Here is a 23,381-nt window from a genome sequence, read left to right on the forward strand (position 1 = left end):
AGATTCTACTTAATATAGTTCTTTGTTAAAAGATAATTAGTTTAAAAGTAGGCAAGACAGACTAATGTGGTTGTAATATAATATTATTCATCATCATCATACATTTAGGTTTTCAGCTGCACAAATAACGAAAAAAAGGAGCCCACTATACAATATCACTATTATTACTGGATTATGAACTTAATAGGTAAATTAATTGTGGTCTGTTCCTCACAATAATGTCCACTTTTCTTATTCAACTAAATTCAATAAATACTTATCTGATTTCACAAATACCAAAACTTATTTAAGAGTTAAAGTGGTAAACAAAAAAGAAAAATCAGTATTTTGCTGAGAATGAGCATCATACTCGCGTCTGTTGGAAAAAAAGTCAAATGATGACCATTTAAACACTGCGTCTTCTGTAGATATTTTAATTCGTCTTTCGAACTTTTATTTGACATCAGCAACAGCGCCCAAGATCCACGGGTGCCTTAAGTATCTCTATCCTACCTTTTAACTTGTTGAAAATCTACTTTAATCGAATATGCAAATATAAGACGACTTTGCAATGTGGCCCAACGAAGTTTGCAATGTGGCCCAAAAGTAATGGCCAACACACACACGCAAGCACACAGCCACACTTTGGTTTTATGTTTACGTGTCGTTAATGGTAGCGGCACAATTATTAACTCGCAGACCTTGTGGAGCTGTTGGCTGTTTATATTCAACCTCTTCAGCCGGCTGTCAAAAAAAAAAAAAAAAAAAAAAAAAAAAAAGACCAACGAAAAAAAAAGCTGGCAAGCGGGGGTTGATCTCGCGGCGGTTACACAGTGCGGGAAATTAACGTTAACTCAAACGCCCCCTGCTCAACGGATTTTACAACGGCTGTTTTTTGGCTGGCTTTTACCCACAGTCATGTGATTGTAACGTAAAACCCCTAACCGGAAAACACCGACGGACGACCCTCTCTCCGCCGCCAACGAATGCAGCGTTTACAAGGAACAGTTGAAGCTGCTGCGAGCCTAGAGGACGGACGAGTCTCCGGTAACAAACAAACAACGGCGACACGTCAAACTCCGTCAGTCTAAGAGAGAGCGCAGGTAGGACTGTTTTCAGCCACATACCCTCCAGTTCGTTTACTTGTGTTGGAACATTATTGCGCTGCTCGTCTGTGCTTCGGCTAATACTGTAATTGTCACGGGGAAGTTAAAAGAAACGCGTTCGTGACCAGCCCCATCCCCCTTGCGTCTCTCGCTCGCTTAACTCGTGCGTGTGTGTGTGTGTGTGTGTGTGTGTGTGTGTGTGTCTGTGCGCGCGCGAGCGCATGCACGCATGTCCGATTTCTCGCGCTAGCAATAGCAACCGAGAGAGCCCCAAGGCAGGGGCAGGACTCAGTCCGGGCGCGCTCGTTTTGTACGCTCCGTCTGGGCTTCTTTATGTACTCGACGTGTAATTTTCTTTTCTCAGTGATGAACTGCTTTATTTCCCCTGCGTGTTTGCCTTCCTCGCATGCTTCCCTCACGCGCAGTTCTACGGTGAATTTTTCGGAAAATCTCACTACGGAAGTAACTGTTCCACGTGTCTACATCACAGCAGGGGCGGTGCTACATTGTTAAAAACAAGTTAGTATTTTAAGATGCGCAGTATTGGCTGTAAAGTTGCCCGGATTGTGGTTAATCAGTACTATTGTGTTACAGAATCGTGTGAGTTGAGTGATGCGCAAAATCATACTACTTTAAGAAAACGAATGGATTTGGAGGCTCACCGTGATTTCTGTAGTTGCCTTGGACCATAACTGCAGCATTAAAAATGTTTATAATATATATCTCCCAATTAACAGTCTTCAACATTGTCTTTAGGGAACAGAACACAGTAAAAACTCATATTGTTTTATTTTTACAATGTTGCTTTTAGGCCTGAAAAATAATGAAAATAAAATATTACATATTTTATTAACGATGCAGGTCATTGTAGTTAAAGAGACAGCTAATGGGTTGCGATAGAGAAGGTACCCAGACTAGAAGGCTCAGGGCAGCTATTAATAAAACCATTTATTGATTGTTAGATGTATAGAGGTACTGTAAAGCGGCCATGCAGCTGTAGCACACCTAGATAAAAATAACAACCCTGCAATAAAACCATAAAGATTATGATGTTCAGTTTTTTCCAACTACCTAGTAGAGGCATGCTTCAAATTAATGACAGTTTTGAAGAGCATGGCAATTTTGAATTGTAAAGTGAGGTATTCTTAATAATAAAGACTATCTTCACTGTTATGAATGTGTAATACTGTGAGATTATGTGTTTAAGGTGAAAGGCCCCATCTTTTTGTGCTGTTGTGATGTTATAGAGAAAAGCAGAAGGTGTCACTTGTGAAAATGGAACTACAGATTGTTTTGCAAATTTGACTAAAGATTCAAGACCCTTCATAAAAAGATTAAGCTAATATATGCATCATATATATAATGACCCCCCCCCAAAAAAGGCAAATTATAAAAAAAAAGTTATTTCAGCTCTCATTTAGTCTCAGCTAGCAGATATGAATGAAGAAAACGGAATAATTTAGTCTTCATGGAGGTTGGGTTTACTGCTGTGCTGTTATAATTCTAAGGTGTACTTAAAGTGGCAGCTGGATGCATGTATGTTATGCATAGCAGAATCCAGGTTGGTGTATATTGTAATTTAGTCTTCAGAGTCTTTTGTTACGGTTTTAGTTGTAGAAGCTCTGGTGTGCTACAGTGCGTGCATCTTTGCACTCTGATCTCTGATGAAGTACATATGTAGAGGGCTTTTGAGTGTTTTGGGGGGTGTTACACGTTCTGATCTGTATGAGGCAACTTGACTGATGAGGTGTCCATTATTGTCTGCTTGCGCAATGTGGAGAAAGTGTTGGAGATAGGAGATCCACCCTTTCCAGACTCTTATCCACTGGAACAGGAGTAGAACCAGTTTGTCTTAAGAATGTGTGCCGACACCCATAACCCTGGTCATGTGATGGCCCGAAGCCCTCTCAGTCCTCCAGTGACCTGGGGTCAGCAAAAGCTCATCTCATTGGTTAGATAAAGTCGCAGACCTCAGAAATGCCCCTTGAGATTGAATTCCCAGGACATGTGCTTCCTCAGAACAGAGTGCTTCAAAAAGTTATTAGCACACAGAAATGAGCTGTAGATATAACAGTTACTATGTAATCACAGTTGGATGCAGTTTTTAACAGAGCTCAAATGTGTTTTTCAGCCCTGAAAATTATATGTGGCTATCTCCTGTAAGTTTTAAAGGCTCAGAAATTCTGGAAAACATAACACCAATTAAAAAGCGTGAAATTTCTACCTACTATGTCATTTGACGGCCTGTGACTCAAATTTTTTCATGGTATGATAATAAAAATTTCCATACCTTCATTAAATATTCTGAGGGTGTCAAGTGGGAACTTTTTTCAGATTTATTTGATTTATTTTTTTTTTATTTTTTTATACATGTTACTCTCGCCTACTCTTGGTGGATAGCTTTCCTGTTGTAAGATTTTAAATGCAATTTAAAGGTGTATATGTTGAACAGACTTAACATATTTCATCATCTCTATCATTAGCACACAACCTTGTATTAGACATTTTGCAGTTTTCATGACTAGGTTTTTTCATCATCTCGGGGATTAGGTAAGAAGGGCATTTTTGAGACTGTCATTAGAAGTCAGTCAGGGACTGAGTACAAAGCTAGTTTGAAAACTTCAAAGGCAGCCGGATCAGTCTGGATAAAATTGATTAAAAGTGTCTGGTCTCTGAAGTTTATTCAGAACAAGAATATTTTTTCCATGTGTCTGATGTTTTGGATGAAATTTAAATTAAAAACCAACTTGTTTTCCCCCATATTTGCCAATGCAGAACACTCCATATCCACAGGTGTTCAATACAGTTAACCAGTCAGATTAAGATGTTTTGATCTGCTAAATCACACCTTTGATCAGCATGGATTTCTGTGAATTAATGCTAGGCAGATTGTCTCCAGTGTCACTAAATGATTCTTTACTGTTACGTCAAGTCGGCCTTTACAAGGTCGTTAGATCAGCACTGTCAGCCTAACTCTTTGTGGTCACAATAAACTCTGGTCTGCTTCCAGACAGGAAACTCACTGCCGCTACTGTGTGTGTGTTTTTGTGCGTCTTTGTGCAGGTTGAAGAATGGAGTTGGCCAACCATGGTCTTATCCTGCTGCAGCAGCTTAACGCTCAGAGGGAGTTTGGCTTCCTGTGCGACTGCACCGTAGCTATAGGAGATGTCTTCTTCAAAGCCCACAAAGCCGTCCTTGCTGCCTTCTCCAACTACTTCAGAATGCTCTTCATTCACCAGGACAGGTACAGTAAGAAAGTCTGAATAATGGTATCAGACTCAAGCTTAGCATTAAAATATTTTACAGTAATCACATCAGATAGTTTAGCACAAAACCATATTTGTGTTCTAGTGAGAATTCCCTCAGTGAAGAATATTTGCATCCAGAGGGATTAATGCATCTGTTGTTCTTCCTGTTGAGAACTGAAACTTTTATAAGCTGCTGCTGCTGTAGCATTTTGCTGCTGCTTTTGATAATAGACAATATTATCTAATGTTGGCAAGAGCTCAAAAATCATTTGCTATTAGCTGACTGTAGTCTGTATGTGTTTTAGTGACTGTGTGCGTCTTAAGGCTACGGACATCCAGCCAGATATCTTCAGCTACCTCCTCAACCTGATGTACACAGGCAAACTTGCCCCCCAGCTCATAGACCCTGCACGACTGGAACAGGGGGTCAGATTCCTGCATGCCTATCCACTCCTGCAGGAGGCAAGCCAGTCCGTGTATTCCCACCCCGAGCATAGCATCAACCTCTCCACCTCTCTCTATGGCATCCAGATCTCTGACCAACAGGTGGCACTGTCATCCCGACTGCCCAGTCGGCGGAATCTCTCTTCACCTTTTGATACTGAGCAGGTTAGCTCAGAAGGGAAGTATCCAACCATGCTGGCTGCTAATTCAAATACAGATTCCTTACCACCCAAGCAAGCTTCCTCACCTCCAGATGTGGAGGCTTCAACCAGTGGCACCAAGCCTGCTGTTGAGGATGGGGGAATGGATGTGCTAAGTCCAGACGGTTCATCAGCAGGTGCCATCCTCCATGTAAAGCCCAGTATAATGAAGAGGAGTTCCTCCTTTAGGAAGCATTACTCCTGTCATCTCTGCAGGAGTCGATTTACCCAGAGAAGTCTCCTGAGAGAGCACCTCCTGCTGCACACACAGGCTCTTCAGCAGACCCTGACAGAGCCCAGCAATTCACTCTCACCTGTCATAGCTAAAGAGCATGGACTGCCACCTGAGGGGATTCTAAAGGGAAGCAAGGCTGGGTCAAGTGCCTCGGCTGCACCGATGGCGGTCGAGATTATTAGCGACAGCGAGCAAACCCCTGTTTCAGGTACCAATTCGGACTCTCCTCGAGCAGAGGTGTCCACTTCTAGCTGGGGAGTAGGAGGGTTAAATTCTCAGGCCGACACACCTCCTCCTTCAGACATAGCGGACATTGACAACCTGGAGAGCGCTGACGTGGACCGGGAAGTGAAGCGACGGAAGTACGAGTGCTCCACCTGCGGCCGCAAGTTTATTCAGAAGAGCCACTGGCGTGAACACATGTACATCCACACAGGAAAGCCCTTCAAATGTAGCACTTGTGGTAAGAGCTTTTGCCGTGCCAACCAGGCAGCCCGCCACGTGTGCCTAAACCAGGGAGCCGACACGTACACCATGGTTGACCGGCAGAGTATGGAGCTGTGTGCTGCAGGTGATGACAGCAGTCAGATGGAGGCTATGTTTATGGGCTCATCGAAGCCTTACAAGTGTAACATTTGTGCAACTACCTTCTCTAGCCCCAATGAGGTGATCAAACATCTGTGTTTCACCCAAGGGGGATTAGTGGGGCTGCAGGGAAACACGGGTGCAGGTGCGCTGCTCCAGCGTGAAGAATTTGCCAAAGATGAAGGCTCAGATTTGTCCAACTCTGGTACTCCACTAGAACCCATAAAGACTGAGGAAATCCTCGTAGAATAGTGCCAAGGCTTGTGCATTTGTCCCTTTTTAATGTGTGTGTTATCTAAATTATGTTCAGTAGGTAAGCTAAGGGTCAAGCTAGTTAGGTATGTATGTTTGAGGCTTTCTTAAACTTTATTTTTAATGGTGCAGTGTTTTGGCCCTGTAATTCAAGATTTAAAGTAAAAAGCCTATAACTCTCTCTATCCAGAAGAAAATTAAATAACAGTGGCATTTGGCTTGAGGCTAAGTTGAGTACCAGTGTTTCATGTTATCATTTTATTGTTTGTGCACATTGGTGGTATATCACACATGTTAGGGTGTGCCACACTCTCATGAGTTACTGTTGTGTGTGGTGAGGCAGTTTTTTTTTTTTTTCTCTATAAAAGGAAGAGGAAGCTGAGGCAGTTCCGGAGGAGACAGCATGTTGCGAGATGAGTTGCCTGTGCTAAATTTGAGCTAAGAGGTACAAACAGTTCCTCTGGACGTGCACAATAGAGTTGTTTCTACATGGCCAAGAATGAGATGCTGATTTTACAAATCAGGTATAGAATAAAATTTCAAGCTAAAAGCACACAGCCCTGCGACAATCTGTGCTCTTATTTGAGTAGATTCTTAATATGCATCAAACTATGTTTGTCTTCCATTAGTCTACCTGTGAGGGCTCAGCGGATTGAACACATAATCGCCATTAATTCTCAGCAACGATTTAGTTTCTTTTCTGTTTTGCGGCCTGTGATTGGGGTTCCTGTGTCAGTCCTGTCACGCCACAATAAAACATAATGTGTTTGGCTACCTTAAACACAGCAGTTGACATGTCTACAGCTGTGCCACTTTGATTTTTGTGTGTGTGTGTGTGTGTGTGTGTGTGTGTGTGTGTGTGTGTGTGTGTGTGTGTGTGTGTGTGTGTGTGTGTGTGTGTGTGTGTGTGAGTGAGAGAGAGAAACATATTGTATAACTTTTTAGTTTCTGATTGAAGAAATAACATGATCTATCCAGACACACAGACCTAGATGAAAGGCTGTACAATATTGTACATCTTTATAATTCACTTGGATCATCTCCTAAAAGTCCTTAAATTTTGTCCTTAAATGTTTTTTTTATTAATATTGTTTTATATACTCTGCTATACTTGCAAAGATATTATATTGCAAAGATGTGTGTATATTAGTAGAAAAATAAATGCATATAGGGATGGGCATGATAAATGTATTTTTCCAGAAAAATTAGGCTCTGATTAAAAATATGGGATTTTAAGCCTCTTTGCCAAATTAGTGCTAATTACTGACATTTTTTGGAAATCATTTTGTGAAAAGGGAATTTATTTGGGGAGTTGAGGGGTTTTTCTTTTTTCTTTTCCTTTTCATTCTTTAGCTCTGTCCATAATTAGAAAACAGTAGTGGCACCAACACTTGTCCTTCCTAGAAAAACCTTGAAGTTGTTTAAGCTGACCTTTGGATACAGGAATAGTTTTGCATTAATAAGAAGTATGCAAGATGTATGAAATAACAGGGTTATATAGTTATATGGAATTATAAAATGTGCTTTTCTTCAGTTCCTTGGGATATCTAAACACTTTGTATGTACTACTGATGACTGGAACTTGTGAGACATATTTGAATAAGTGTGGAATAAATGTGAAGCCAGGAAAAGTGTTTACTTGTTACATAATTTCTCATACTCAAGTATAATAAGTTCCACTGCTGTAATTTGAGTGATTAAAAAATTATTAGCGAGCACATTTTCATTTCTCTTTTGCAAACCTGAACTCCATTTTAACTGTGATTAAAAATGTACTCTTAGAAATATGTTTAATTTCTGTCCTTGCATATATATATTTTTTAAATATTGTAGTGAAGTCAGTGCAGGGTGCTGTGTAAACATGTCTCAGTATTTTATAATGTTCCTTCCAGCAGGAAATTATTCATTGTTACAAAATTGCCTTTTTAATTTACTTTTAATTGGTTGTCTTTCTAAATTTCTCAAATATGCTTTTAAGAAATTCCTGTGTATAGGATAAATAAAGTATTTCCAGCCTGTTTCTCATGAGGTTTAAAACAAACAAACAAAAAAACAAACAAAAAAAAAAACATACTGTACTCGTGCTTTCACATATCTTTGGCATTTCTGTGACAGTTTAATGATTTTTTTGTTTCCTGTTATCCTCTTCTATGAGGCAGTAGTGGTGGTAGTAGTAGAGGCTAATTTAGCAGTTTAGAAATATGGGAAGAAAATACAACTGCAAACTAACACAGCTGCACTGCCTTTGTAAAATACATGTTTTAAGTGCCTACATATTGTAATTATTTTAGGAATCAATGAAAATACTAAAAATGCTCATCCCTATTATGTTTAATATGCTTAGTCTGTTTTTTTTTTTTTTTTTTAATAACCCCAGCTCTTGAATTTGTTTTTAAATTTGTTTGGGTCTGTTTTTCCTTCCTGAGTAGCAGAAAGCAGTTGCCGCTTTGATGCAGTTGGCCCAGTGATTAGCTAGATGGCGCTGTTTGTCTTTACTGTCTGCTCAGGCCTAACAAGGGGAAAGCTATCAAACTTAAAACAGTGATATTTATACCAGTCTGACTATGTGGTTGCCATTTACATGACCTGCTTTGCCATGAATTATCATTGTCATGTTAATAAAAACACAAATGTCTGTGATTATGTACTTGTGCAAATGTTCAGTCTTATAACAGGGAGCGGTTCTTGCTTGTCTGTCTCACGTGAGGCAGTTGAAATGCTGTACTACTGACATTCATTTCTCTGAGCTACAGTTAAAAAAAAAAAAAAAAAAAGACTAGATCCTCCCTGAAGTTATAATTGTTTTTTAGACACATCAGTCTTGTAATTTAATGGATGTGTTTGTGTGTTGTTAAACAGCTCAGTGTCTCAGGAAGATGAAATTTTTGTCTTTTCGGTTTGTCCGTTTGTTTTGAGATGAGAAACCCCCAACCCATGAAACATGACTGCAAATAACGTTAGTCTCCTCCCTGGTGGCCATCAGACATCTACTGTGATCATTCGTATTCTCAGGAATGTGAGTAACTTTTCTGTACAAACTTTTTTTTCTGTGAAGAAAGAACAATAAAAAAAAAAAATTCTTTTTTTTTATGTTTGTCTTTTTTTTTTTTACCACTTGGAGCAGCTCTTCAATTGTGTTTCCACTAGTAATAGTAAACTAGTAAACTTCTGGGTGACACATTTTATATTGTAACTGATTTACTATAAAATTAATGATTGTTTTAGACCAGCTTCCTTGTGTGAATGTCTGCTGTTGGGAGTCAGTTTTTGACATATATGGCACTGTGCAAAAGCCTTAAGTCAGCCCTCATTTCTTTATAACTTGCTAGGAAAATGGGAAATGGGTTCAGCGATTAATTAAAAGACGCAAACATGCGTGGAAAGGCAAAAACAGCATTTGTACAGTTCTAGCAATCTTGAAAGTCAGTATTTGATGTGACCACCTTTATTCTTCAACACAGTCTCTCTGAGGCAGCCTTCGTGTCATTTCTTTAAGTAGTCTTCAGGAATAGATCCCCAGGCTTCTTGAAGGACTTTCAAAGCTCTTCTTTGGATGTTGGCTGCCTTTTGTTCTGTTCTCTGTAAAGATCCCACACTGCTTCAATAATGTTGAGATGTGGACTCTGGAGAGGCCAGTCTATGACTGATAGTGTTCCATTGTGTGTTTTTCTATCCAGGTGTACTATTACTGCATTGTCAGTGTATTTGGGATCATTGTCATGCTGAACTATGAAGCCGCTGCCAATCAGATGGTATTGCATGGTGGATCAAAATCTGATGGTACATTTAGGTGTTCATAATTCCATCAATTTTGGCAAGATCTCCAATACCACTGACTGAAATGGAACCCCAAACCATGACAGAGCCTCCATTGTGTTTTCCAGATGGCTGTAGACACTCACTGTTCTGCCTCTCTCCTGACCTCCATACATGTTGACGATAATTTGAACCACAAATTTGAAATTTGGATTCATCACTCCATAAATCACGCTGCCACTGATTTTCAGTTCAGTTCTTGTGTAACGAGGCTTACCTCAGCCTTTTCTCCCTCTTTCCCTTCCTTAAGAAAGCTGCCCTTCAACGTAGACCATTTCTGGCACACTGTGCTGACATCCAAAGTTTTTGGCTAATAGCTCTGTGGGAATCACCTTGTTGGTGCAAAAATACTATTTTATGCCTGTTAAACTGTTATCTTTGTCTCTTTTTTATGTGTAGATTCAACAAAAGACAAATTGTGTTTTTGCCACAGGCTGCTAGTAACAAAGTGCCTAAAGATACAATTTCTATTAGTTCATTGCTGGATTTTCTGTAATGTGTAGACTCAGCATTGATTGAGCTCTTGAATTAGGTCCATTTTTTGATGCTTGAATGATTTGCATTAAGTGGCTCAAACAAACAAACAAAAAAACATTCCTCTGAAGATGGTCGGGTACAAGGACTGGACTGAAAATGAGTGAAAAATCAGCCAATGTCCAAAGAAAAACTTTGAAAGACTTTCAGAAAGCCTGGAGAACTACTGCTCAAGACTGCTTCAAAAACTACAAGAAAGTCTGGCTCCTTGGAAGCAAAATATAAAGAAATGAGGGGTGGCTGAAGGCTTTTACACATTACTGTACAAAAGTATATACGTTTACTCTTAATAATCACTAGATAGTGTCAAATAATACCTAACTGTAATTCATCGTACTTCAAAGTATTCACAATACACACTGTTTTTCTCTAACTTTATTGAATGAAATATAGACAAGTTTCTGAATCCTTACTATTAACAGCTTGGGAAATATAAAAGACATGCTAGGTGAATATTATGCTAAATGGCTGCAGGTTATTAGTTAATATTACAACAATATGCTTTAAGTACATACAGTAGGTATACAATCTGTACAAATGTTAACAGGTTCACAGTTAAGAGTGTTACAAAAAGCAGGGAGGACTGAAGGTGGGCGGGTGCCCCTAAATGCTTTACAATATTCAGCAATAGCAAAAGTCTTTAGTTCACTGTTTTGCTGTTAAATCATTTATTTTACATAAAGCGTATATCACTAATGTGACAGGCCCTCTAGAGTCAAAGTAAAGTGAAGCGGTGACCTAGATAATGATCCAGACCCCCTGATCCTTGACTTGTTTGGTAATAAAGCTGAGTGAAAGGGGGAGCCTTCAGAGCTACTAGCATCAGGCACCAAATTAAATTGATCGGATGAAAGAACTCACATCTAAAAGAGGTTCAAATTAATGACACAGTTCAGTTTTTTGTTTTTTTTTTAGGAGTTGTAATGAACAGATGCATGATTACTTTGGCGGTAATACTGCATCACAGGAATGATGCAGATATTCAGAAATCATCTCCCACTTTGCCAATAAATCTCCAAAATAAGTCCTGACCTGACTCAGTTTTGAGTTTTGATGCTTGAATCAAAGTAGCTGAGTAGACGCTTTGGGAATCTTAATTGGATGCAACTGATGTCCTATCCTGTGAGCAATGGAAACCACGACTCCCTGATTTATCCTAACTTGATTTGGCTTTTAAACTAAGAGTAAAATGAGCTATTGTTTTAATTTCTGGTACCATGCATCAGTCTACGTCCTCCCTGGTGCCATTTTGATGACCCTGAGCAACCATGCGTGGTGAACGAGTGCAGGTCAAGACTGAGCTTTAAAAACTTTAGTTTAAAACAGCTGAAAAAAAGGACACTGGCTGATGACTAATGGGTGTAGTACTTTTTGTAGACAACAGAGGGCGTTATTATACTTTCATTTTATTACTGACTGTGACTCTAATGCAGCAAAGAAAGTGTTAAACTGCTTCACATCAATTAGACATATTTCACAGAGTAGCTGAGGAAACATGGTCATTAAAAACTGCAAACAAGTGCAAGTGTTTCATGAATGCAAGTTTACCCAGTGTCAAAAAATTGCCATCTATATTCTTTGCACTGTTTACGGGACACCTATGTCACAGTATCAAATGAGGTGGTTGTAATAGTATTTTAATGTATTATTACATGAGAAAATGAGTAACAATGTCTTTTTCACAGTAAATCAGGCAGTGATTGATTTCTTATCTACTCAAAGCTGCTTTTAAACATTTTGATTGGGTGCAGAGTGGCGAAGGACACACTGTGACAGAAGAAAGTCAAACACGTGATGCATTTCTGCTAAGTATCATCATGCTCTCTGCCCCCTTATTGTTTTCTCTGTCAGAGGAATAACACTTGTACCATGGCTTAGTTGCAGTTGCTACAAAATCTTGAAATAATCTTTGAATATGACAGTTAAAGCTGTGATACGCTAACCACTTTTATGTAACACTTTCACATTTGTTTTGGTAAAATCTGATCAGATACATTTAATAATACTGTAGAAGTTGGTGTGGGTGCTCCAAAATACCTGTTACATCACAGCTTAATATTGGAATTTTAAAAACAGGCAACAACGTTCATACAATAACAAAGCAGAGCAAAATAAAGAAAAAAAAATGAAGACCTACAGGTGAATGGAAGAAAAATCAAGATATAAATATAATATACAAGATAATAATCCATCTCGTCACTCTCTGAGGCCATCTTACTCTTGCTTCTGTACACATACACACACACACATATGCACAGAAACACACTCAGCCAAGTTGCAGACTTTCACTGTATGCAACAAAGGCAATGGAAAGTCAGTGAGACACTGAACATACACTGCACTGGCTACAAGCCAGATGGGATGCTTCTGAGGCGCAAGACATGCATGAGTGTGTGTTTGTGAGAGTGAGTGAGTAGGTAGGTGGGTGGGTGGGTGGGGTGAGGGTGCAACACTGGGTTGACACATTGTGGTGACAGGGTTGTGGGATGGGGTTGGAATACAGGTGGGAGGGCAGCTGGAGAGAATGGCGGTGCTGTTGCTCTTCTCTCTGGGCGGGATGGCCGAAGCCATATTCAGCATGTTACCACAGAGCAGCTTCTTTTTTTTTTGTCTCTTACTGTCTCTCTTTTTCTCTCCCTCATCACTCATGTCCTGGTCCAGACAAAGTGTCTCCCAGGCATCAGTCACCTCCTTTCTGCTGTGGTGGAGAAGCACATAAAACATAAATGAGGAAGAAGAAATTTCTGGATCTTGCACACTGTAGGACCAGAATATCATCTTAAAGCTGTGTTAAATGTGGTTGAATTAGCATTAGCATTGTATTGAATTACTGTGAGATGCCCGCTTTCCCCGGTCAGGAGATTTCCTGCCCTTATCTCCCATTTCTGTTCCTCTCCAGACTCTCCTCGCATCACTTAATACATAATAAAGCAAACTACGCCCAGTCCCCCTCCTCTCCTCCTCATATCTGGTTGTATCAGGTAACGTCACACTGTATTTCTAAAACTTTGCTCACTATAAGAGAGATAATTCGGTCAAAACTGAGAGAAAAAAAAAAACTCCTGCTCTTTGAAGCTTTGTAATTGAGTCTAGTAAATGCGTACTCCGACATGGTTTCTTGACTCCATACTGAGCCTCTGATAGAAGAAAAACAGAAGGAGGGAGCGGAGGAATCATAATCAGCCTTTCAACACAAGTTCATCTGCCCCTCACACACACCGCTTCCCTTTAAGACCCCGGCCTACAAAGAAGGGGTCAACGACGGCATTCCTGCTTTGATATCAAAGGTCCCCTGGTTACTCATAGCCCGAACAAAAGCTTTTTCATCTAGTGAGAGTGCAACCCCCCCGCCCCCCTAATAAAAGCAGGACCCATTGATGTTTCAAAAAAAGCCACTATGAGAAGATTGTTTGATAGGCCAACAAAGGAATTTTGTAAACCACTACCCTTTTTTTTCAGTCTCATCGTGGGTTTTAAGATACTGAAATACTACAAAAGCTACTTAAAGTTCTGAGACATTCAAACATGCAGCACAGCAATGATGTAAGATTAGTCTCACCTGTTCATGATGCTGCTGTGATCTCTGTGGACACAGGCTCGATCTCCTTCACAGCCTCCTCGATCACCTCAATCACCTGCGCCATCACTTCTGCACACTTTGAAGATGTTTTCTCTGCCTCTGATTGGCTACCCGCTTCATCTGTGACTCGGCTTGAAGCGGTGTCCTCTGCTGAATTTGTCGCTTGAGGTTCTTCTGGCAGCACTGGGAGCTTCTCGCTTCCACTGCTCTTGGGTGGCGCACTGGTGTCTTCAGTTGCAGGACCGTTGCTGTCAAACTCTTCAACAGCCTCTTCTTCAATTGATGGTTCCTCAACCACATGAGCTGTCTGCAGGACCACCTGGACTGGCATGTGGACTTCAAGCACTTTCTCTTTTTTCTCCTCTGAAGGAGCTTCAGACTTGGCTTCCTCTGACTGTGATTCCACCTTCTCGGGAACTTCTTTTACTTCTGCATCCTGATCTTTGCTCTGTTCTTCCTCGACCTGTTCAGGTACTTTGCTTGTCTGACTCTCTTCCTTTACCTCTCCTGCTTCTTCTACTTCAGCTGTTTTTTCACTTACTTTAACCTCTGCATCTTGCTTCACACCTTCTTCTGGTTTCTTTTCCACCTCTTCAAGGTTCTCTGTGACCTCTATTGAGATTGCATCCATAACCTCAATGGCAACATTGAGAGGCTGAGGTGACTTTGTTACTGGCTTTTCACAGACAATGGGAACAGGGGTGTCAGTGATAACAGGGGCTTCAGCTGCAATGTCAATCTCTTTTTCTATTGTTGCTGTTGCCTGGACTAGTGTTGGGATGGTGGCTGATGGTGTGGAAGGCTTTTCTGGCTCAGGTGCATCTTCTGAAACTTTATCTACAGCATCCTGAATGACAGTCTGGGCAATGGCCATGCTCTGAACCTCAATTTCACTGACATGTGGGACTTCCACTGCAGTCTCTGCAATGTCCTCTGTGGTTTCATGCGCTTTGATTTGTTCAACATTGGCTACTTTTGACTCTGATGCAGTCTGATCCATCACCTCCTCTGACTCCACCTTGACTGGAGCGACAAGGACAACTGTATCTTTGATAACAGGAGCCTCCTCACTTGGAAGAACTACAGGGATGGAGGCTTCACTCTCCTCTGTGAGGGTGGCCTTTGTTGTTTCACATATATCTGATGACATCTCTGCAGCCACAGCCTGAAATACCTCTTCTACAGGGATATTTTCTTCAGTGGCAGCAAATTGTTCCATTTCTATTTCCACTTCCTTGATCTCCACAGTTACCTCAGAGACTTCTACACTCTGGGTGCAGATAACTGCTTCAGCGGTTGCAACAATGGGACTGACTAGCACAGTTTTAGGAGAGTTCTCGCTCACTGTGGTGGGCTGAAGGACCTCAGACTCCTCTGGAACAGTGTTCACAACTCCAACCTTCTCGATCTCTGGTTCTTCACCCAAACTGGCGACTTGAGTGCTTACAACCTCACTTTCCAAATTTTCAACAGGAAACTCAAGCTCAGTGGTTTCTACTTGCTGCACCTGGGCTCTCAACACTGGGTCTTCTGTGAAAACTGCTTCCACTATAGGTGGCTGCATCTCCTCCACTGACACCTCAGAGCTCAGAGCATCACGGATCACAGCCACAGTCTCTACCATAGGCTGTGCAGGCTTTTCCAGAGCTACTTTGGCGATCTCCTTGGTGCCAAGGCCAGTGCAGATAGCCATGGCCTCTTCACGAATATGTGGCTCCAGGATGACATTTGTTGTGGCCTTAGCATTCTCAATCTGTGGTTCAGGCTCTGTTTTTTCAGCAGCTACCTCTACTGGTACATCTTCTACAGCCACACATATCTGGGATGGGATTTCACTGATTTGGACCTCAATACCCTCCATAACCTCTTCTGCGTTCTCCGACTGTCTCTGAGGAACAGGGGTGGTTGCTGCAGCTGGAGCTGGATCAACAGGCTTCACCTCAGCGGTGGACAGTCTGCGCCCTGTGCGTCCTGGAGGTTTAGGCAATGTGGCCTGGTCTTCAGTTTCTTCCTCTGCAATGTCGGTATCAACAGACTTTGGTGTAGCAGCATTCTCTGCTTCCTCTGGGATATCACTCAGCTGGTCATGCTTATCAGCAACGTCTTCGACACCAGCTGGGATCCATGAAGGGGATCTGTCTTCAGCGGACACTTTAATCTGGGCTGGAGCTGCTTCTGCTGGTGCTTCCTGTTCAGCTTCAACTTGCCCATCATACTCTGAAAGAGGAACCACAGCTGGAGTTTCAGAGTCCTCCTCTCCTGAGCTCTGGTCAGTGGAGGATTGTTTTTCAGCCTTCTTCTTCTTGCGTCCTGGGAAGAATTTCCTCAGAGAGAAGGCTGACTCATCTTTTGGTGCTTCACTGTCAGACTGGACTTGGTCTGCAGCCTCCTCGGGCTTTTCCTCAACTTTGGCCTTAATTTTTGGCATAACCATGCGTTTTAGGGTACCCCAGGTAGACTCTCTTTCAGGGGAGCTGGGTAAAGGTTCAGGTGAAGAAACAGGTTCTCCTTCGGTGTCAGTGGCAGCCTCTGCTTTACCTTCCTTTTCTCCTTCTGCTGATGCTGCTGGTGTTTCCTCTTCAATCTTGGTCTCCTCATCATCAGAATCAGAGGTCTTCCTGCTCCTCTTTTTGGGTCCACCCATACACATTAGAGCCTCCCAGGAAACAGAAGTGTCCATTTTCTTTTTGGGCTCTTCAGTGCTGCTGAGCAGCTTTTCAGTGGTTTCGGTCTTTGGCTCTTCCTCAGAGGGCTTATCTTCTTTAGCTTCCTCAACACTCTTATCTGCTAATGCAGCACTCTCAGAAGAGGACAGTGTGGCTGACTTGGCTGGCTTCTCACCAGTTGTTTCATCTTCACTCTCAGATGATCTTTTTACACGCTTCTTGGGCGTCACCAGTTTCTTGAAGGAGGACCAGGCCATGATCCCCTCCTTTTTCTTCTCTCCATCAGATCCAACTTCACCTTCAGTCTCTTGGCTAGACTCATTCTGGGACACCTCCACAGCTATAACATGCTCTCCTGACTCCTCTGGAGATGAGGGTCCACTATCAGCTTTAGGAGCTTCTGCTGACTCTGTGGAGGACTGGAGTTGCTCAGCTGCCTGCTCCCCAGACTCAGTGAGCTTGGCCTCAGTATCTTTCTTGCTTTTCTGTTTCTTAGTTGAGAGCTTCTTCAGGCCAGCTCCAGTGAAAAGCTTTTTCAGGGGGCTTCCTTGAGGCTTTGCCTTCTCCTGGGATGATAGCAGCTCAGCTTCAGACGTCACCTCAGTTGGAGCTTTCTCCTCCTCTTCTGTAGTAGCTTCTGCTTTTTGGTCTTCTTGTTTTGTTTCATCAGTAGTAGTTTCTGCAACAGCAGGGGTTTCAGCTGTGACCTCAGGCTCTGGGTGATCTTCTGATTTTGCTTCTTGTGGGGTAATCACAGCCTCTTCCTTGGGCTCAGAGTTTTCCTCCACAGCAGTCTCTGACACTTCCTCCTTGGTTTCCTCTACAGTCGCATCTTTGGCCTCCTTTTCTTCAGCAGCAGTAACAGTTTCCTCTGTCTTTGCTGTCTCCTCCTCAGTAGCCACTTCCTTGACCTCATCCTCTTTTGGCTTCTTTATGCTCGCTTTCTTTCGCAGGTTCGAGAAAAGACCTCCACTGAAGAACTTCCTGAAGGGGGACATGGCAGACTCCTGAGGTGGTGTAGTGGTCTCACCTTCCTTCTCAGCACCTTCCTCCTGGACTGCTTCATCGGTAGCTTCAGCAACAGCGTCTTCAGGTGTGGCTTCAGTGATTTCAGCTTTCTCAGTATCTGTAGTGACCTCAACAGCAGATGCATTTGTATCAGCCTCCTTTTCTTCAGTTGTGCTTTTCTCTTCAACAGCTGCAGCCTCCTCCTCCTCCTCCTTTGCAGGTTCATCTGCCCCGCTGCCCTCTTCTCCTTCTTTATCTTTGACTGTCAGCAGCTTCACAGGGTCTTTCTCCTCACTTTTGTCCTTCTTGAGTGTGAACTTAAAGCCCACAAAGCGGAAGATCTTCTTGAAGCCAACTTCACTTGCATCATCAGGTTTTTCCTCTGCTGCCTTCTCCTCAACAGCTGAAATATCATTTGCATCAGGGGCCTCTTTATCCACTTTCTCTCCATTTACTTGAGGAGTCACTTCGTCCTGGAGGGTTTCCATGGTCTCAGTAGCCTCCTCTTTCTGACCTACAGACACCCCATCTGGCTGGCCAACTGAAAGGACAAGAGAAGAGAAAGAACTTTCTGTAAGATGTTGATCAAATTTCTCACTTTAGTTTACGATTTGTCTCTCGTTGCAGAAAAATCACAAATAACATTCCCATGACATTCATATAAAGTTATAATGTGCAATATTGAATTTAACAAATTCAGGTTATGTTGCGGAAATCAAATTACTGGTTGAGACAGCATAAATCCATAAACATTTCCGAGGAGATGACCCAGTAAAAACAACAAAGAGTTTTGTATCATCCACAAAACTCTCACCCCAATCTGCAGAAAATAAGAGAAGTTAAACAGAAAGTATTTGATGTTTGACTACTTAATTGCAATCAGACTGCAATTTGCTCCAGCTAATCCTTTGCTATGTAAACATGCCAAAGAAATAAAAGTTTAAGGGTTGACATAAAAAAATAAATAAATAGTGGTGATCCTCAAGTGGAAATTAATTGGAAACGCTGTGCAAGCAATCCTTTTGACAGTTTGTGGATTATTGTCCAGAAGCCTGTAATGCAACTCTGCTATTGTGTAATGTGTAAACAGCTTCCAGTTGCCTTTGATGGTCAAACTGAAACACGCTTTCCATTATCGTGAGTGATTTTTTTGGTAGTGATACAGTTACAAGACAAATGAGGCTTTATAAGCTCAGATAAGAGACAAAAACCACATGCGCAACACACATACACGTAAAATGAACGTCTGCCATGTCTGTCTGTGTTTTGACAGAGGAAGGCGTGGGGTGGGGGTGAGGACTTGCCAAAGAGTCCTCAGATCTCACTACAGTCTGGGAAACCTCACATCTAACACCCCTAGACTCTCGAAACAAATTCCCAGAACTTTAATGCCTGGATATCAGGTTACATGATTACACAGGAGGGCACACAAGCATTCCTCAAACCACGCACACTGTGGGAAATATGCCTTGCTCTTAGCTTGCGACTCACCAACAAGGCAGACTTTCAAATATGGAAGGAACAAGACAGGATATGAAAACCGGATTCAGCTCGGAAGCAAATCTCTGATCTGTGAAATATGACTTTTCATGTTGCACACAAAAATGTACAACCCTGCATCTGCCTACGTCCTTTTCCCAAATTATAGGCACGAATCTCCATCCGCCGCATTCCTTGAATGTTTTTGCTTTAAAACAAACAAACAAAAAATTAGTAATGTAACAGTTTAAAAACTGTTTTTGTATGGTAACTTGTTAACAAGGGCCCGCCCATATCTTATGCACGAATTTGACTTGAGAGGAATGCGAGCTATGTGGTTCACCCTATGTTTAGGAAAAGAATTTTAGGATATCTAAACATAACTTGAAATTAAATCCCAGCAGATTTCAAGAAGGCTTATTTGTTTTTCAGTTAAATCGTGTCTCGTCTGTGCCCATATAATACACAAAAAAACAAAAACAATACAGTCCTCTGCTACCCCTCCTTAGAATAAGTCCCAATCCCCTTGACCCAAATTCCACCACAGCAGGATGGATGGGGACCCACCCCCTTCCCAAAGCAGATACGCATTCAAACACAATAGCCTTCTAACCCTCTCTGGCCTCTGAAAATAAAGGAAGGGGGTTGGTCAACTTTCCTATTATCAAGAGACACTGCAGCCTCGAGGAAGTTTGAAATTTACTTGGAGTTGGCTAACTTTACTTAGCTGATAATTACATCAGTGTCACACAGCAGTGGGCTCTCTTCCTCTCAAGTAGGTGTAATTTTCAGGGTCCGATCACACCCTTGTTAAATTGGCAAGACAACACCAACCCCCCCCCCCCCCCATCAAAACAGACCAGTAGAAAAAAATTTCACATAATGTTAAAACGTTCAGCTTAGGTATGCCAGCAACAGAAAATCCCCTAGTGTACATAACTACACCAGCTCCACTGAGCTGTCCTCAAGGACATTTTGGTGTAGCAAAGACTGTTTAGTGTATGGAGGAGGGGTCAGACAGTTAGTGAGTTAGTAAACCAGGCCAGCAACAGCCGTGTGTATCTACATGGATAATAAAACAGGAACCATGGTGATTTAACAGACTACTGGCATCTCTCTCTCATCTTTTTGATCTCTGTTTGCCAGCCCATCTTTTTTTCCTCCAGACACACAACTGTTATCTGGGAGGAGGAGGAGGGTTTTTAAGTAACGACTGTACCAGAAAGAATGTGAGAGCGAAGGGCGAGGTGGCTGTGGGGGGGGGGTAAAAGATGAAGGAACAGGGGTGGTGGTGGTGGGGTGTTTTCACCCTCTAACGCACTTTAGAGGGTGTCACATATCTCAGACACACACATTCATAGCTGAAATGCTTCTCTCCACTGGAGACAGGCTTTGTTTATGTGTGAGTGTGAGTGCATGTGGTAAGGCGAGGCTCTCATATTAAATATCATCACTACTGCAAAAAACTGGAGGTTGTTGTTCATGTACTCCACTCTACAGATCAGATACTGTTTGTGTTGAGGCTGCTTCAGCACCACTTTGTGATTGTATGGATACGGGGTGGGGGGTCGGGGTGGGGGGAGCGTTAGGGAGGGAGGTCAGTTAGGAGGATGAATAGCAGCTATTCTTTCTACACAGTATGTAAAACATTGTAAAATATATGCAAATCCTTGTTATAACTACTGTAGTCTGGGCCAGAAGCTTTAAAACAAAAGAAGTCAGTTGAAACCAAAGTAGGGACAACCCCCCCACCCCCGTCCTATTAACAGGAGGAGACTAACAGACTCTGCCTTGCACCCTCTGTCTATATCAAAGGTGTGGCCAGAGTGTCTCTGTGTCTCCAGGGGGGGGACACATCAACAGCTGCATCACTGCCTCCCAGAGTAAGCCAAAGCCTAATGTGAGTTAATCTGAATTAACCAGCAGTGAAATATAGAAACTTGGGTCACTATGAAACAAAACAGTCCAATCCTGCTCATTCTGAACCTTCACACCCAGTTAGATGGCCTGAAGAAGGAACAGTCCTGGCATGTAATTAATTCCATACGCCTCTGTCTCTTCCCTCCCTATTCACTTTGGCTACATTAAATAACCCTACTGGGAATTGGGATCCCACTCTAATCTAATGAAACACTTCACATGATTGGATGCAGGGAGCAGAGCTGGATGAGATGGTGACACGGTCCAAAAGTAGGGTTTCAAAATATGTCTGCGCATACATCGTCACATATCTCCAGCCATCAGCTGTCTGTGTGAATTATTTCCTCACTAAGACGTTTGGCAGTAATGTGGGATGTATACTTTGGGATCAGGGGAAGTAGGAAGTAGGTCAGTAGTTTGAGGCTGAGAATATTTGTTAGAATGACTGTAAAAGTGTAACAGTTATTATTTTACTTACTACAAAATGAGGCTCTACCTTACGGTGATCAAAGCACTCCGACTGAAATCACTCATCTGTGTCGGGGAAAGCTACAAGCCACAATGCTCATTTAACCACACCCTTAGGACACCAATGCCTTTGACAATACACCCTCATACAGTAAAATAAAAATATGCTTTAGGTTTCAAAATTCCCTCAAATAAACTAAAGCAAAAGACGCAAACAGAATATTTTACTTTTAAACATCATCTCGATCAAGGACAGTAAAGCAGCAGCCACACCTCTATAATTCATGTATTTTTTAAGCACGTATTAATGCATTTTGTACTGAAAAAGAGCTCCAGATTTGTCCACATACAACTGATCAGATCCTACTTAATCATTGTCCTTACCTGTTAGAGTGATTGTTCCAAGCATTGGTAGAAGTCCAAAAATCCCTTCTCCCAAAAATTCCAAAAATAAAAAGATGCAAAAATAAAATTGGAGTTAAAAACTATAAAAGCCTATACTCTTTAGCCTTTTAGCGTTGCTTTCCTTCACTCCTCTACACACTCAGTAAAACCTCTCTTTCACTTTCGTCCTTACTATTAGACTCAGAGCTGTGTGTGTCTCTCTCCTTCAGTGCTTCTCAGTCAGTATGAACAGCAATCAGTGCTCCACACACATTTCAACAGTCCCACACACATGTCATGTTAGGACCACCCCTGCCTCCCTCTTCCTCCCACCTCCCTTTCTTCAGCTGTTCTGAATGACCCCCCCCCCCCCCCCCCCCCACACACACACACACACACACACACATACCCACCTCCTCCTCCTTTATCCGCTCACACTCCCTCAGACCTGAGCATACACCCTGAACAAGTTGAGCTCATCATGTGACCTTTCGAGGAAGCATTTTTTGATTTGTACTATTGTACATGTACAAACCTCCAACACATACACACACACACACTCACACACACACACGCAACCCCCCCAAGTTGCATCTATTCTCCGCACTGTCACGTAGACACAAACTTTACATTGTTTCCTTGGAGGTGGGGAGCTCTACAGGCATCCTTTCTGGCCTTGAACACCAAAGTCTGTCCTCAAAAGACAGACATGGGTGTTTATGAATATGTTATTTCTAAAAAATAGCAATTGTAAAACAGTCTTAAGGACCCCAGCCCCCCTCAATCCCCTTTACTCCACTTCTTCAGGGGATAAGCAGGCTCTCCCTTGCAGTATGTCGTGGCTCACATCACCAATCATGTAGAGGAATGCCGATGAAGGGAACCAGAGGGAAATCCAGGACTTTATATGGATGCTAAGTGTACTGTATGAAAATTGACAGAACATTAAGACCTAACTTACAACACTGACCTCAAGTGTTCTTGTTTAAAGAAAGGTTGGTACAAACATCCTACATCAAAATCATGAATGGGGGCTACCATCAAGTTCCAGCGTGCCTCCTGTGAATGTTAATTGGGCTCCATCAGTTGCTCCAATACAGACACATTTAATTCAGTCTTTGTCTGTGGGGCAAGAGAGACGTCAAGGAATGCAGATAAATCCTCAGGTAAATACCAACATAATCAGATCTGTCACACTTCAACATTGTCCCACAGGAATGTGTGAATTCCACCTAGTGGGCCCCCCAAATGGGTGATAACAGTAGTAATCAAGTCCCGTCTGAAAGCAGCTGCCGAAAATGTTTATGTGCGTGAGGTTCAAAGTGTGGGAGAAGTGTTCACACAGGGGGAAGTTAATCGACAGCAAGTCTAGCTGAAGTAATCGAGTAAAGCGTCACCTCCCAGTGTGAGACGACTGAAGAGTCTGCTCTGATTTTTCAGCATAAGCTATTAAAACAGTTCTTACTGCTTTCAAACC

At 42.1% G+C, this 23,381-nt stretch overlaps 2 protein-coding genes across 5 annotated transcripts in view; one reads left to right on the forward strand and one right to left on the reverse strand.

Moving 5' to 3' along the window:
- Nucleotides 1–780: 780 nt before the first annotated feature.
- On the forward strand, nucleotides 781–8,823 carry zbtb2b (zinc finger and BTB domain containing 2b). Of its 2 annotated transcripts, XM_030722252.1 has the most exons (4): nucleotides 781–1,082; nucleotides 4,149–4,329; nucleotides 4,639–5,783; nucleotides 6,418–8,823. In XM_030722252.1, exons 2-4 carry the CDS (start codon nucleotides 4,157–4,159, stop codon nucleotides 6,429–6,431), a joined length of 1,332 nt encoding a protein of 443 aa, XP_030578112.1. In that variant the 5' UTR covers nucleotides 781–1,082; nucleotides 4,149–4,156; the 3' UTR covers nucleotides 6,432–8,823. The 2 variants fall into 2 exon arrangements, with proteins under 2 accessions (XP_030578112.1, XP_030578111.1); XM_030722251.1 differs by lacking the exon at nucleotides 6,418–8,823 and having other exon boundaries at nucleotides 4,639–6,286.
- Nucleotides 8,824–12,822: 3,999 nt separating this feature from the next.
- The window catches only part of akap12b (A kinase (PRKA) anchor protein 12b), a 53,158-nt gene continuing 42,599 nt past the window's right edge, over nucleotides 12,823–23,381 (reverse strand). The window contains exons 1-3 of one of the 3 annotated variants that reach the window (XM_030722145.1): nucleotides 21,905–22,148; nucleotides 13,959–18,194; nucleotides 12,823–13,097 (exon numbers count right to left, since the gene is read on the reverse strand). In XM_030722145.1, coding sequence (XP_030578005.1) covers nucleotides 13,963–18,194; nucleotides 21,905–21,929 — 4,257 coding nt within the window. In that variant the 5' untranslated portion in view covers nucleotides 21,930–22,148 and the 3' untranslated portion in view covers nucleotides 12,823–13,097; nucleotides 13,959–13,962. Of the gene's footprint in view, nucleotides 13,098–13,958; nucleotides 18,195–21,904; nucleotides 22,149–23,381 lie in introns of those variants that run through there. The other 2 variants (XM_030722144.1, XM_030722143.1) reach the window with 2 other exon arrangements.

Source organism: Archocentrus centrarchus, chromosome 24, assembly GCF_007364275.1.
Source record: "Archocentrus centrarchus isolate MPI-CPG fArcCen1 chromosome 24, fArcCen1, whole genome shotgun sequence".
NCBI lineage: Eukaryota > Metazoa > Chordata > Actinopteri > Cichliformes > Cichlidae > Archocentrus > Archocentrus centrarchus.